At 50.0% G+C, this 15,226-nt stretch overlaps 3 protein-coding genes across 8 annotated transcripts; 2 read left to right on the top strand and 1 right to left on the bottom strand.

The window, feature by feature from the left end:
• Positions 1–280: 280 nt before the first annotated feature.
• LOC119268563 (receptor-like protein EIX2) lies at positions 281–1,986 on the top strand. The gene has a single exon (XM_037550222.1). The coding sequence runs from the start codon at positions 310–312 to the stop codon at positions 1,681–1,683; it is 1,374 nt and encodes a 457-aa protein (XP_037406119.1). The 5' UTR covers positions 281–309; the 3' UTR covers positions 1,684–1,986.
• A 6,511-nt stretch (positions 1,987–8,497) lies between these two features.
• Positions 8,498–10,640, top strand: LOC119281347. 6 transcript variants are annotated; one of them, XM_037562078.1, is made up of 4 exons: positions 8,498–8,599; positions 8,868–8,913; positions 9,007–9,151; positions 9,883–10,640. In XM_037562078.1, exons 2-4 carry the CDS (start codon positions 8,876–8,878, stop codon positions 10,147–10,149), a joined length of 450 nt encoding a protein of 149 aa, XP_037417975.1. In that variant the 5' UTR covers positions 8,498–8,599; positions 8,868–8,875; the 3' UTR covers positions 10,150–10,640. The 6 variants fall into 6 exon arrangements, 5 of the variants coding, with proteins under 5 accessions (XP_037417975.1, XP_037417916.1, XP_037417862.1 ...); XM_037562019.1 differs by having other exon boundaries at positions 8,519–8,668; XM_037561965.1 differs by having other exon boundaries at positions 8,539–8,668; positions 8,763–8,913; positions 9,883–10,639.
• A 2,976-nt stretch (positions 10,641–13,616) lies between these two features.
• LOC119352739 lies at positions 13,617–15,145 on the bottom strand. Its single transcript, XM_037619326.1, has 2 exons — positions 14,069–15,145; positions 13,617–13,805 (listed from the first exon to the last, which is right to left on the bottom strand). The coding sequence occupies exons 1-2, from the start codon at positions 14,858–14,860 to the stop codon at positions 13,617–13,619; spliced, it is 981 nt and encodes a 326-aa protein (XP_037475223.1). The 5' UTR covers positions 14,861–15,145.
• Positions 15,146–15,226: the final 81 nt, after the last annotated feature.

Below are 15,226 nucleotides of genomic sequence, written 5' to 3'. Positions count from 1 at the left end.
TATCAACGACGAGCGCGTGCATGGCAGCGTCTCCCGTCAAAAAAGAGAAAGAAAGAAAAAGCAAGCATCAGAATCTCGTCGTCCCCACGTGCACTAACTATCCCGAGTCTTACTCTTCCCGCCGTTGGTGAGTCAGTCAACTGGTATGCCGTGTGGAAAACGCATGCCGCGCTCCAGAATTCCACAGAGTCGGCGTCGCTCAGTCGCTGTCGTCGACGTTTCGCTGCCGGTCGGCCCGGTCCTGCCACCGCCGCCACATACAAGTGGGCGTCGTGCAAACCAAACAACTCGCTCCACTCGAATTCCACCATGGCAGGAGGACACGCCCAAGCTTCAACAACACCTCTGCTGTGCCTCCCCCTCTGCCTCCTAGTACTGCTATCCTCTGCCCAACGGGCGACGGGCATGTACCTCGACGCCGGCGGAACCCACGAGACCTTCTCCGGCGGCACCGTGCCCGAGAGCTTCAGCGTGCGGAGCCGCAACTCCTCCAACAGCTCCGGCGCCGGCGCGGCCTTCTGCAGGCTCCTCTCCCTCCAGATCCTCGACCTGTCCAACAACCAGCTCACGGGCGAGCTCCCCGACTGCTGGTGGAACCTGCAGGCGCTGCAGTTCATGGACCTCTCCGACAACTCCTTCTCGGGCCAAATCCCCGCTGCCAAGGCAAGTCACAACTGCTCCCTCGAGTCGCTCCATCTCGCCGGCAATGGCTTCACCGGCACCTTCCCGCGGGTCTTGAAAGGTTGCGACTCGCTGGCCACCCTCGACATCGGGAGTAATAACTTCTTCGGTGCCATCCCTCCATGGATCGGGACCCAGGTTCCGTCGTTGAGAATCCTTAGCCTTAGATCAAACAATTTCACAGGGGTAATCCCTGTGGAGTTGTCGCGGCTCTCTAAACTCCAGCTGCTCGACCTCGCCAACAACAGACTCACAGGAAAAATTCCGGTAGCATTCGGCAACTTGACCTCCATGAGGAACCCAGAAATTGTGTCGAGTACGGCATCATCGCTGGATGGGTCGACTTATCAGGATAGAATCGATATAATCTGGAAGGGCCAGGAGCTCATCTTCCAAAGAACGATCCGGTTATTGACCGGCATCGATCTGTCAGGCAACCTCTTGTCTCAGTGCATCCCTGACGAGCTAACCAACCTTTACGGCCTCCGATTTCTGAACCTGTCAAGAAATCATCTGTCATGCGGCATCCCTGGAGATGTCGGTAGTTTGAAGAATCTCGAGTTTCTTGATCTATCATGTAATGAGCTTTCAGGACACATTCCACAGAGCATCTCGTTCTTGTCAACGCTCAGCATATTCAACATCTCCAACAATCATTTGTCAGGCAGGATACCTGGTGGGAGCCAGATGCAGACGTTGACTGAACCTTCGTTTTACCGGAACAATTCCGGCCTTTGCGGATTTCCTCTAGCCGATTGTCCAACTACTTCGCCTGCTTCGGATGAGAAAACTGGTGAAGGGGAGGACCAGTGGCTGTACTACTGTGTGACTGCTGGGGTTGTTTTTGGATTTTGGCTATGGTTTGGCCTGCTCTTTTCAGTTGAGACCTGGAGATGTGCTCTTCTCTTCTCTGTCGATGGCATGCAATCCAAGATTATGCAGAAGGTGTCACATATTGACCAGTTTATTTCAAAAAGTAGTAATGATCAATATACTATGTAATTGTTTCCTTTTTTGTTGTAAAACAAAGAATGTATATATGTATGTATGTATGCTATGCTACTCCCTCCGTTCCTAAATATTTGTCTTTTACAGACTACAACATACGGATGTATGTAGACATATTTTAGAGTGTAGATACACTCATTTTGCTCCGTATGTAGTCATTTGTTGAAATCTCTAGAAAGATAAATATTTAAGAACGGAGGGAGTATATTATTAACTTCGTTTTGTAATAGCCAACTTTTCGGCCCATTTTCTCATGTAGTGAGGAGGGGAAAGAGTATCATGCATGTGTGGGCTTCACTTGGCGTCCTTTTACTTTGAATGTCATAGTTTCTTTGTTCTACAAGCTTGCTAATTTTGTTCCACTGGTACCTTTGCAAAGTTCTTTTTTCACATATAAACAGCAGCCGCTCTACCATTTACATGCAACAGCTCACGGTGAACTAAATTACCATGTACTTGTTTTCGTTTATTGGACAAGTAAAACGTCGATCTAGGAGAGGGAGCTCAGGCCAGTTTGTTGATCATGTCCGTTTATGTGTTGTGCGTGCCTTGCCTATGTATTGGGCTTGTTGGGCTGTGCCCGCAGCTGAACCCTTGTAGTGTTTGTGTGCATGTGTGTTGGACCTTGCCTGCGGTGGCGTTGTGTGTGTGTGTGTTGTTCGATTGGTATTATGTTGACTTTGTGTTAGGTGGTTGCTTTATTTATAAAGCGGGGCGAAAGCCTTTTTGGGTAAAGGTTAGCATCTATCTGGTGGAGGTCATTTTCTCCACAAGCGAAACGAATTAGGTTGAAGTCATCTAGAGATAGTGAAGATCGTAGGGAGGAGCAAATTCATTTGTTTAGACAAAATAATGGTTTTTTACTTCTATTAATTAGAACACAATATTAACTTATAGCTTGGGTTGAAAGGAAGAACAACAATAAAAGAAAGGAAAATTACAACAGTTTAGCTAGCCATTGTTGAAAGCAATCTCAACTGGAGCAATTGATTTGAGTTCATTACTCCTTCAAAAGAATGTTGGAGTACCCACCTCCTGGGGTCATCTGTGCCCTCCGATCCATCCACGACGCGCCCGATGCCCACATGCCGTCATATCGTGTAATCTCGTGCCTCACCGTGAAGCCGGCGCTAGGGTTCCATGGTATGTGGGTCGCGGACACGCGCGGGCCCCACGCGTCTGGCGTTTTTACGTCGATCCGTCGGGTGTTGTCTCGTGCGCTTGTTTGTGTGGGTTGGGTGCCGGTGATTGTACGGTGTTTCTCTGGCTGCCTGCCCTGCCCTCTTTGTGCTTGCTTGGCTGTTTGGTGCTGCCGTGTTGCCCGATGTTGTGGTTGTGGTTGTAGGCTGTATGTTTGGTGGTGTCTAATCGGTCCACCCGACTGATGGACTCTCTGAGGGCTGCCCGGTCGGTCGAGTCTGCTAGATGTTTCATGATTGGGCGGCGCAACTTGTTTGCTCAAGTCCGTTGGCCATTTTATGATCAGGCGGCGCTTGCTCGGCACTGTTGCACCCACCCGAAGATTGGGTGTTGGCAAGGCTGCCAGTTCTGAGCCGGTCCCTGCACGACGGTGTGTTGGGTGTACGAAAGGGTGTGGTGTCGTTTAACTTAGTCGGTAAAAGCATGGCTTATGCTCTTGGTTTGTATGGGGTGGGCGAGCGTGAGCTTGGATGGGTAACATTCCTCTTTGTCGCATCACTGAGGGACAATGCCTCCCTCACTGGGCCCATCAGCGAAAGCAACTGCTACTTAATCATAGGTTTGCTTTCGTGCAAGGCCCCCATTGCTGGAACAGACTGTTGCTCCATACTGGGTGGGTTCACATGGGTTGGGACAAGTAACTTCACTCTCGTTGCTCGCGCTAGAGCTCCAATGCTCATTCAGTCATTCCGCACCTACCGGGCTGCTTGTTGGGGCCGGCTATGGTTTGGGTCCACCTGCCAGTGTGTTGGGTCGACATCTTGAACGGGTTAACGTTTAGGTGGTGGATTGGTGAAAACATGTGCTATGATCGCTCGATTGGTTTTTTGATCTTGTTTTCCCCGTGCATGGTGGGTGGCCGTGGGATGGTTCATGTAACGTCCCTCGTGATTGCCCACGCTAGTGTTTGGATACTCGTTTTCGGTCTACCTAGGTGCATGTTTGCATCGGGTTAGCGTTTTGGTGTACATGCTAGTTTGTTGGGCTGATGGCTTGGATGGGTTAACCCATTGGTCGGGGTGTTTACCATTTGTCTGGTTGGGTAAAAGCATGTGGCTTGCTTGGTCGTTTGGTGTCGCCTTGCTCTGCGGGTGTTTAGTACTATCCTTCTAGTGACGTGTGTCGGATGTCTGTCTGGGCTTTATTTTTGGTTGGTTGCAGCAGCAGGGAGTGATTGTGGCATGAAGCCCTAGGCTCTCTTGTTGTACGTCGATAAGGGTTGTGTCAGGCGGGGTGGTCCTTCATGTTTTATCTTTCTGTGTCGATGGCGCCCTCATTGTATCGTTCAACATCCTTCCTGTGTTCTTTTTGGCTTCGTCCTGCTTACATGCGAGGAGGGCCTATTGGCGCTGCTTTCCCTGGTACTTGGTCCGCGTCCACGTATGTGACTGCGTGTGGTCAACTTTATCATTTCACTTGCTTATGTGGTGTCAACTACTTTGCCTTGCCTCCTTCGCCATATCCTTTTCTTCCTCCTGCGGCGCTTTCTTCACGCCCACCATTTCACATCTAACAAAGCACGCTAGGTTCCCTCCACTTCACTCCTCACGGATGGAAGGGGTTCTGTAAGCTTCTCGTCGGTTCTCGTGCACGACTGCCTTCTATTTTCTTCACTGGCCAACATGGTGTTCATTGCTTAGTCTAGCTGAGGTTCGGCTTTCATTTCCTTGCTCAATGTGTGTGATTTCTTCTTCTCACTGACCGTACATTCTCTTTGCCCTTGCGACTGTAGATCTAGTGGGCTTCTTCCTAAAGTTTGATTATGGATGTTCTTGGATCCCTGCTTTTCCACGTGAGCTATCTCATCAGTCCTATATGTGCAGTCTGTCTGATGAAATGGTTGTGTTCTAATCTCTAATGCTTGAGAAGGTTTGTTTGCTTTGTGGCTCCCGACGGGCTCGATTGGCCACTATTGCTATTCGATTAGGTGGACTTCATGTGAACAAGATCGGTTTTGTTGTCTTTTCAATAATCCCTGTTTTGGAGAGCATGAAGATGTGGTTTGCTTTGACGGTGTTTTTCTATGTATGTGAGGTTACAGACTACGGGGTTGTGCTGGCTGAAATAAAAATCGAGTTGCCTCGAGATGGTGTCTTACCCTCACCGAAGAGAATTTTTTTTGGAGGGTTGCTTGGCAAGGTGCCTTCATGCGTACGGCCAGACTGCCTTACAAGCCATTAGGTTTTTCAGGGACGTTTTGGCTTTGTGCTAAGGGATTATAACTACGATTCAATGTTGGTGTATAAGAAGTCGACCAGTTCTGTTGTTGTGCGGTGTTTACCATGCGTTATAGCATGCTTGGAGAGAGCGGTTGATTCCATGCGGCTTTCATCCGGGCACCAAGGCATTGATTAGCGCCTTGACATGTGCTTCCTTTAATCTAGAAAGGTGTTGGGCCTCAAGTGCGAGGTTTGTAGTAAGCAACAATTTTTTCTAAGTGAATGATCTTAAGGTTTATCGAACACACATGAGCTTTGAATTGCTACTAATAATCAGTCCTTGCACCCAAAAATACAGGATTTGCCTTGGCCTCAAGCGAAGGTTGTTAATTTTATTAGCTTTGCTAGTTACAAGAATTAATGCAACTTATGTTTAGAAGTATTGATTGCAACAAGAGAAATAAATTCAAATTGTAAAAATAACTCAAAGTACGTTGATCGAGGTTGAAAGCAATAGGAATGAATGAATTGGGATCCATAGTTTCACGAGTGGCGTTTCTTTAATTAAAAAATAATATGACATGATGAATTAATTATAGTTCCGTATCGACTAAATTGCAGTTAGGGTCTAGTTTGCTAGGACTACCAAATGAATAGGGATTAAAGATTCTGAGAGAAGCTGGGAAGAAGTTTGATTCTACAAGAATCGGCCAAAAAACTGGTCCTAAGAGGAGAGAAAAGAGTTTGATGACTGAGAAGAAGCGATGCTAGACACACGTACCTAGGCAAGAACACAATTTAGATTCTACAAGCTTAGCAACAAAAAGCTCTGAATCTATACGTTTATGAGTTTATTAGTTGTTAAGCCCTTTCATGCACTTAGCGCATTATTACCGAAAAAGATTTTCGCTTCGCTTTATATATAGCAAACCATCGAGTACAAGGTTCAACACGATACCCAACACACAAATACATACAAACGCCACACGCAAAGTAGCACAAACATAGTAAGAAGGTTCTGCTGAGGACAGAACTCAACAAGCCCAAAAAAATAAAAAACATAGCACAAGCGGTGGCGCGGGCGGAGAAGATCTAGTCTAGCTCTGGTGGTGGAGGGAGGAGCGGCGGTGCCAGTCAAAGAGCCATCGCGCGAAGATGAGCAATGATGGAGTTGATGGCGGGTCGCGGGAACCACACCATTTGAACACAACGTCAGTAGCACGCTGCAGAAGAATATGCTGAATCACAAGCTTATTTCGAACTGTTCACAGCATTCAGGCAAGCACCCCAACGGTCAGCCACCTAATATGGCGAACCGCGGTGGTAAGGCCTGGAGTTTGGCGAAGAGGTTGGGGATGTTGTTGTGACACCAACTTCCACCCATCACTTAGCGCATTATTTAAGCACACATTGGATGAGGCCTTTAACATTTGGACACACACAAGTTAAGAAGCTGCATTTTTTTAAAAATGGAGGCCAAGGTTGCCTAATTTATTAATTAAGCAGAAGAGAATTGTCCAGTTAATTATGGAAAACCGGATGAAAACCGGAACAACAAAGGCCAAGTCCACTCCCATAGACTGAAACACACAGGGCAAAGCCCACCCTTATCGACCACAAGTCGACCTGCGGCCAGACAACGCAACTCCGACTCTGACGGAGAACTCGGAAGAATAAAACCAGGCACGGTCGGTGCCATAGAAGATCGTCGAATAGGCCACCTGTAGCCAGTCATCGTACACCACAGGGCTCCGCCACTGTAGCTTTGACTCCACAACAGCAAGCAAACTGAGGCAAAACCGTGGACACGCCGGAGAAGAGCCAACTATCGCAACCATTGCCGCGTCACCGACATCGCTCCCACCATCATCGTTACCTCAAAAGTCTGGTCACCACAGTGATTCTCTCGGAGCCGCCGCCCCGACATCCACCACTCCGTCGCGCCCAGCGCAATCAATCGGCACCGCTGAAACTGCCTTCCGAGGCCACCGCCCGGCATACCACTGCTCCCCTTGAGCAGCAACGCCACACAACCCAGTTGCCCGCAGCCCACGCTGCTCAGGGCAACCGCTCGCCGACCACGGCCGTCGCACCACATCCGGGGCCGCCGCCTCGACGTAAAGTCAGACCGCCTTTTTTGGGCATATCGACCGAGCCGACACCCCTACCGCCCAAGCGGGACAAGGATGCCACCCAACCAATGTGGAGATAGAGCCCCACCTCATAGAGCTGCCACTCACATTGTTCCCGAGATTGCCATCTCGACGCACAATCAGAAACCACCCGAAGCCACCGCCCCGACGTCCACTGTCCCCGATGACGAAGAGATCCGTGCAAACTGCAACATGCCGACTTCCAGGCGATGCTTGAAAGAAGGAAACGATGTAGTCGTCGTCATCGCCCGCTTCGACCATCCGAAGCTAGGGATTTCTCCCGGAGAGTCGTGTAATGGAGCTCCACGGCAACACCTTCAAGAAGGGGAACGACACCATGGCCATGGCGCCGTTGTTGCCGGCACCGACCCAAGGTCAGTGCTGGACTTTAGACACACATGTAATTCTCCCGAAGAAGTAACTCCAAGGAGACTAGGGTTTTCCCTCCTCCCGTTGACGTTGTCGCCGGTCTACCCCACTTCCGATGTCCTTTGAGTCATGGAGATGCGAAGGACCTCCAACCCATCACCGTGCGGGAGGGACACAACTCCCGGTCTTGTTGGTTCAGCGTCTCAATAAGGGTTGTGTGGCGGTGAGAATGTCCCAATATCTCCAACGTCCAATCCCCGTCTCGATGGTGCGTCTAGCATCGTCAGAGGGCGTGTGGCGGTGTGTGTTTGTCGGATCTCGTGAAATTCGATTGGTGCTGATCTTTCATGGATCTGTTTGGATCCAGTCTTCAGTCATGTGTCTACATGTTTGATCCTTTTGATCCATGCTTTTCTTCATTAGACGGATGGTGTAGCACGACGACTTCACAACAGGTTTTGTCCGGCTCTGGCGAGGAAGGGGTGATGACAGCGGCATATCTTCGACTCGCTTCAATATTTAGGGGGTGTTTGGTTCTAGGGACTTTTTTGTGTTGGGACTAGAAAAAGTCCCTAGCAAACCAAACATGGTGGGACTTTTTTAAGACTTTTTGCTAAAAGTCTTTAGAAGCACCTCCTTGAGAGTCTTTTCCAAAAAGTCTCAGGAACTAGAAAAAGTACTAGCACTAGAGAACCAAACACCACCTTAGTCATCACTAGATGGTCTATGCACCTGTATATAAGTTTTGTTACTTTAGTATATTTACTGTACAACTATAAGGACCTGTTCGGAATTCCACCAACTCCACAAAATTCTAGAAGCTGCGGAGTCAGAAAATAGCTGCTCCATAATTTTCAACTATAACTTCATCAACTTCGGAAGCGGAGTTGTGGAGTGGAGGTGCTCTAAACAGGGAATCCCAAAAAGAAGACGCGAAGGTAAGCCTCACGTTACACAAGACCACCCAATCTTGCGGGCCCGTGAGGCAGCCCTCCCGATCGCATCCTGGTCACGGACTCGCGGGCCCTTGTGAGCTGCTTCTCTCTCCTTTGCTCTCCCTCTAACCCTAGCATTTCCATCTCCAATACCGTATGCTAGGTGAATTATCCTTCCTAACTTATTTCCTCTTCTATTCTAGTAGTACTACTGTCTCAGTCTATGAGTAAAACGACATTAGTTCTGTTAATTACAGTGATTCAAATCGCTTCACCGGCAGACATACGCCTACCTGTTCGACGAAATGCCGCAGTGACTAAAACCCTCTTGTCTTCACTTTCCTCCTACATATGTCCCGCAGGTGACGCGATGCTGCGCAGCTTCCCTCAGGCCCGTCCGCTCCTCAGGTAAGCGGGCACGAGCATCTCATACCTGGCTCTCCCTCTCCGCACGGATTAACCGTTGATGTCGTCTCTGTTCTTGTTGCTTTGGGGGATCAGGAGGATGGGGTTCGACAAGAGGGATGCCTACTTCTTTAAGCAGATGGGCAAGGGCATGCTCTGCACCTACGCGCTTCTCGGCGCAGCATGGCTCTGGAATGACACGTCGCCGCTTGGTTGGCGGACGCTCAAGCCACGCCCCAAGGTAGGTACTATGGCTGGTTACCCTTGTTAGTTTAGGCAGAAATGAATTGGTGCCACCTTTTGTTTCACTAGTACAAGATTCTATCAGAGTACAATGAAGTTCATCTACCTGAATGCTCATTTTTTGGAACTATGGTTCAGAACTGCCAATAGATAATTTCAATGCGTTCCACACTGTGTCTTACAGTAAGACATAAGTTAATCCAGGTTCTCTCCATTCCACAGCTTCCTTGTGTGTCCATAACTTCTTTTTCCAAAAAGGACGGCTGTATGACATCCGTCCATCACTGCATCAACTAAGTAGCAATTTTGGCTACGCAATTAACAAGAAGCATGCCGTTTTCTTGATGGGATGCGATTCATACAGCTTTTTGTGGGGTTGACCAAGCATTGATTGTATCTTCAAATCTTGCACATGCCTCAGGTTTTACTGAAACAGTATATTCTGGTCATTGTTTATCATTCGACGAGTTCTCCTTATATATGCCACCTTCAACACTCAAACATGAAGTTATGATGAAAAGGAACTTCTATGATGCACTGGATTATACATCTTATGTGACACCAAAATTATCTCTTGGACAAATATGATTATATACAACAATCACTTAAGGTGAATATCTCTTCTACAAGACCGTGATAAATAACGTCTATTTGCTAATGTTCACTCTTCCATTGATTCATGCCCTTCCAGTTTATAGTTTTCTAAAAACTATCTTCAATATTTTCCAGGAAGAAAAAGAGATGGCACATCTTTATGAGCACAGGGAGTTTCCCTACCCTGGTGATGAAGAGGCAGTTGAGGAGTTCATAAAAAGTGAGGGTGCTCTAGGTACCACGATCGGGCCCAAAGGTTTTGCGGATACAAATGTGGACTCTGATAACATGCAGAAGCAACTGCAGTCGAAAAAGTTCGACCAGGAGGCACAAAACCTCTGGTTCCGAATGAGGAATGAGGTTGCACATGAACTACAAGAGAAGGGATTTGGTGTTGAATGAAGTTTTATTCTTCTGAAAGGAGAAGAGAAATGCTGTCATGCTAGAGTTATCTTTGGATCGTCTCAGCTCTGCTAATTGACACAGCAGCTGGTAACTTAGAATAAATGCAAATATTAAACATGGAGCTTATGCTACGATTATCCTCCTTTTTCCCGCTACCTGCCTGGGCTATATCTTATTCCATGGCAAATGTCTTTGCAGAGCATCTACGTTGTGTCTGTTAGGAATGAGCAACTAAGCTTTACTGAGGGCCAATGGCCAATACATATACAGATGTGGTAAAGTGCAGAAAAGTCCCTTATACAATGGGGATGTACACAATGAACTATACACATACACATCTAACACCCCCCCTCAAACTCATGGTGGATCAACAACACTGAGTTTGGAGAGGAAAAACCCATGCTGAGCTCGAGTCTGTGCCTTCGTGAAGAAGTCAGCCAACTGTAACTCCGAGGGCACATAGTGAAGAGCGAGAGTCTGATCCTGCACAGCAGCACGCACAAAGTGGGCATCCACACCGATGTGCTTGGTGAGCTCATGCTTCACCGGGTCACGCGCAATATTGATAGCACCGGTGCTGTCGGACAGTAGAGGAGTTGAGGTAGTAGCAGACACACCAAAATCCTCAAGTAACCACCGTAACCAGATCACCTCAGCCGTCAACATAGCCATGGCTCGCAACTCAGCCTCTGTACTCGAGCGAGAAACGACAGTCTGCTTATTTGTCTTCCAGGCAATAAGAGAGCCACCAAGAAAGACACAGTAAGCAGACAGCGAGCGTCGATCAGAGGGATCACTAGCCCAGGTAGCATCAGAGTAGGCCTGGAGCTCAAGAGAGCTGGAGCGAGGAAAAAACAGGCGCTGAGAGATCGTGCCACGAAGATATCGTAGAACACGAAGGAGGTGACTATAGTGGACAGAGGTGGGGGCTGAAACAAACTGACTCAGGATGTGGACAGGATAGGAGATGTCAGGGTGTGTAACAGCTAGATAGACAAGGCTGCCAACGAGGTGACGATAGCGAGTGGGATTAGGAAGAGGGTCACCATCAGAGGCACGAAGCTGAACGTTGAGCTCCATAGGAGTCACAACTGTGCGCTCATCACCAAGAGCAGCGCGAGCAAGAAGATCCTGAATATATTTTTCTTGAGAGATGTAGAAGCCATCAGAGGTCGAGGAGATCTCAATCCCAAGAAAATAGCGAAGAGGACCAAGATCAGTCATGAGGAACTGGTCTCGAAGGCGAGCCTTAACAAAGGCAATGTACTCAGAGTCGTCACCAGTAATGATCATGTCATCAACATAGAGAAGGAGAAGAGTCCGACCACGAGGAGACGTGTGGACAAACAGCGCTGGGTCATGGTCACTGGGCAAGAAACCAGCGGCAGTAAGCACAGAGGCGAAGCGCTCAAACCAGGCACGAGGGGCCTGTTTAAGACCATAGAGGGAGCGGCGAAGCCTACAGACCAGACCATCAGGAGCATAGTACCCCGGTGGTGGCTGCATATAAACCTCTTCACGCAACTCACCATTGAGAAAGGCGTTCTGGACATCAAGTTGAGAGATAGACCACTGACGAACAGAAGCCACAACAAGGAGAGTGCGGACAGTGGTCATGTGGGCCACAGGAGCGAATGTCTCATCATAATCGTGTCCCTGCTCTTGCTGGAAACCACGGGCCACAAGACGAGCTTTGTAGTGCTCAAGAGAACCATCAGAGCGAGTCTTAATCTTGTAGACCCACTTGCAGGTGATGGGACGAACACCGGAAGGGAGGGGGACCAGATCCCATGTGCCAGAGCGCTCAAGGGCAGCAAGCTCTTCGGCCATCACAAGCTGCCATTCAGGCTGAGTCATTGCAGTCCGATAGGAAGTGGGCTCAGCAATAGTAGAGAGACCGTACCGATCAGGGGAGTAGCGATCAGGCGGGGGGCGAGGCCGAGCACGGAGATTGTGAACCGGGGAAGACGCGAGGGGAGGAGCACCAGAGGTGGAAGTCTCATCAGGGGAGACATCCTCAGTATGAGGGCGACGAGTATAGTGGAGAGGGAACGGTGAGAGAGGGCGACGGACTGGAGATGATGATGGAGAGGTGGAGGAGGAGGATGGAGAAGATGGGGTCGGTGGTGAATGAGAAGGAATGAGAGGTGCCAGAGGAAGAGGTGACATATGAGGCACATAGCAGGGTGTATCGGGAAGGAGAAGGAAAGAAAGGTCGTCCACAGAGAAACTCGAGGAAGAAGGACGTGGGTAGTAAGAACGAGACTCGTCAAAAGTCACATCACGCGAGATGCGCAAGCGACGGCCCACAGGATCCCAACATCGATAGCCCTTGTGCTCATCACTGTAGCCAAGGAAAAACACTCAATCGACTAAGTAGTCAGTTTGGTGCGTTCTCGGGGGGCAAGAAGAACATAGCACACACACCCAAACATACGGAGAGCTGAGTAGTCAGGAGAGCGACCAGAGAGACACTCCAGAGGAATACCACCCTGCAGAGCAGTCGATGACTGAATGTTGATGAGATAGGTGGATGCGGAAACAGCCTCAGCCCAAAAATGGGGAGGAAGGGAAGCAGCAATCATTAGCGCACGAGCCGTCTCAAGCAAATGACGATGCTTACGTTCGGCAACGCCATTCTGAGCATGAGCACCAGGACATGAGAACTGGGCGAGAGTACCCTGTTCCGCGAGAAAACCACGCAACAGCTGAGAGATATACTTGCCAGCGGAGTCAGCACGAAAGGTACGAATGGGCGTGGAGAACCGGGTGTGAACCATGGCAGCAAATCGTTTGTATATAGGGAGCACCTCGCTACGAGATTTCATGAAGTAGAGCCAAGTATAGCGAGAAAAATCATCAATAAACAAAACATAGTAGCAATGACCACCTTTCGAATCAAAGGGAGCAGGACCCCAGACATCAGAATGAACTAAGTCAAAAGGACGCTGAGATACAGACTCACTAGTAGGATAAGGTAACTGGGTCTGTTTGCCAAGTCTGCAACCATTACAATGCAAGGAGACATCTCCAGATACAGACCCCAAGAGGCCCCGACGAACTAAAGAAGACAAACGAGAGCCACAGAGGTGACCAAGACGATGATGCCACTGCTGGAAGGACGCAGACGAAGAGGCAGCAAGAGCATGGGAGTTGGCAGAAGTGGTGGCAGCGGAAGGAACACAAAGCCAATCAACCTCCCAAAGACCCTCTGACTCAAGGCGCCGGGGGCCAGCACCAACCAAAGCCTTGGTGCGACGATCCTGAATGGAGCAAGAGTCGGTATCAAGAATGACACGACAACCAGAATCAGTGAGTTGGGCAGCGGAAAAAAGATTCATGGTAAGGCGAGGAACATGTGAAACACTAGGAACAGAAAAGGATGGAGTGGAAAGAAGACCACGACTAGCAACAGGAAGAGGTGTGCCATCGACGGTAAGAACATTAACAGGTGAATCGAGAGGTCAGAGGGAAGACAGCACAGAAGAATCAGAAGACATATGGAAGGAGGCTCCGGAATCCAGAACCCACGAAGATGTACCTGACTGTGTAGAGGCCTGCGGTGGTGGAGAAGTGGATGCAGTCACAGCAGCAGCTGAACCAGTCGACGAGGAGCCGGAGGAGGCAAGTAGACGCTTGAGGCGTACAATGTCCTGGTCAGTGAGTGACGGAGTCGAGGATGACGCTGGAGTGCCACTGGAAGAGGAGCACCTCTAGTCTCGCTTCTTCTGGCGACAGTCAGACTCTGGGTGACCTGACCGAGAGCAATAACCACAGAAGGTGTCACGGCGCGACGTACTCTTCTCAGCATATGGAGAGCGAGTCACCCCCCCCCCCCTGAAGGAGTAGGCAGAAGTGGTGGAGCGGTGAGGCGAGCAGAGGACACAGGAGCTCGGGCGGCCAACACTGAAGGAACCACAAGTAACCCTGCAGAGCGAAGACGGGTCTCCTCGGTACGAAGCTCGGCAAGCACCTCTGAGATAGGAACACGACCACGAGCAAGCAGGTGAGCACGACGAGGCTCAAACTCAGATCGGGGGCGAGATAAGAACTCATGAACCCTCTGAAACTCCAAGTCAGACCGCGTAGTCTGATAGCAACGGCAAGTGCCACAAACAACTGTCCGCAGTGAGTCAAGCTGACGCCAGATGGCAGAGCACTGCGAGTAGAACTCATCCACAGACGAGTCACCCTGCTGAAGAGCATGCTCCTGACGCACCACAGAAAGGTAGAGGGCATCACCAGAGGGCTGATAGCGCTGACAAAGATAGGACCACATTGCTGCAATAGTGCTGAGGCCCATGAACTCCGAAGCAAACTGAGGGAGGACACTCGCAGTGAGAACGGCAGCAACTCGAGCATCATCATTGCACCACTGAGTGTAAGCAGACAGAGCATCCCGGTAGACAGAAAGAGCATCAGAATATGCTGACACCTGCTGATCATAAGCATCAACTGCAGCATCATCTAGAGCCTTGGCGGCATCCCGGTCAGCCTGAGAAGCATCAGCAGCAAGGGCTGGCGGCACCGGTGGGATTGGGACCACTGGCGCAACAGGGCATGGCGGGCAGGGGACCTCGCCAGAAAGAACTCCCCACAGAAGGAGTCCACGCATATGGATGCGCATGAAGCCCACAAACTCGGCATAGTTGGTGCCATCGAAGATCACCGAGCACCGAGGAACCGCGACATAGCCTGAAGAGGACATGAGGAAGTCACTCTGCTGTTGTTGCTCTTTTTGTTTTGAGTCAACACAGAGGGGATCGAGCAGAACACGCTCGAAGCAGAAGCGGATCGAACGCAGCCGACCGAGTGGTGGCCGGCCAGAGAGGGGTTTGGGCCGGCGCGAGCCAAGGGAGCTGGAGGAGCGCCCTGGGAGCTGAGGAGCACCCTCCTTCGACCAGATCCACCTGCCCCGACCGGATCAGGCAGAGGAGGCAGAGGATCCCACCCGGATCCCGCTCGCTCGCCCACGCGGCAAGGAGGGGCGGGGGAGGCGCTCGAATCCCGCTCAGAGCTCGCCCACGCAGCGCGGAAAGGGGGGGAGGGCGCTCAAGCGGGGGTCAGCAGCTGC

Source organism: Triticum dicoccoides, chromosome 1A (genome assembly GCF_002162155.2).
Source record: "Triticum dicoccoides isolate Atlit2015 ecotype Zavitan chromosome 1A, WEW_v2.0, whole genome shotgun sequence".
NCBI lineage: Eukaryota > Viridiplantae > Streptophyta > Magnoliopsida > Poales > Poaceae > Triticum > Triticum dicoccoides.
Note: the sequence above shows the minus strand (reverse complement) of the source record. Positions and strands in the feature narration are given on the sequence as shown.

Excerpts from the sequence above, each read along its gene's own strand:
- LOC119352739 (XM_037619326.1), bottom strand. The coding sequence starts at position 14,860 with ATGTCCTCTTCAGGCTATGTCGCGGTTCCTCGGTGCTCGGTGATCTTC. Across the intron at positions 13,806-14,068 it reads GCTCTGCAGGGTTACTTGTG|GACATTGTACGCCTCAAGCG; the intron begins GTTCCTTCAGTG and ends CTCACTGACCAG.
- LOC119268563 (XM_037550222.1), top strand. The coding sequence starts at position 310 with ATGGCAGGAGGACACGCCCAAGCTTCAACAACACCTCTGCTGTGCCTC.
- LOC119281347 (XM_037561903.1), top strand. The coding sequence starts at position 8,729 with ATGAGTAAAACGACATTAGTTCTGTTAATTACAGTGATTCAAATCGCT. Across the intron at positions 8,914-9,006 it reads CAGGCCCGTCCGCTCCTCAG|GAGGATGGGGTTCGACAAGA; the intron begins GTAAGCGGGCAC and ends TTGGGGGATCAG. Across the intron at positions 9,152-9,882 it reads CGCTCAAGCCACGCCCCAAG|GAAGAAAAAGAGATGGCACA; the intron begins GTAGGTACTATG and ends AATATTTTCCAG.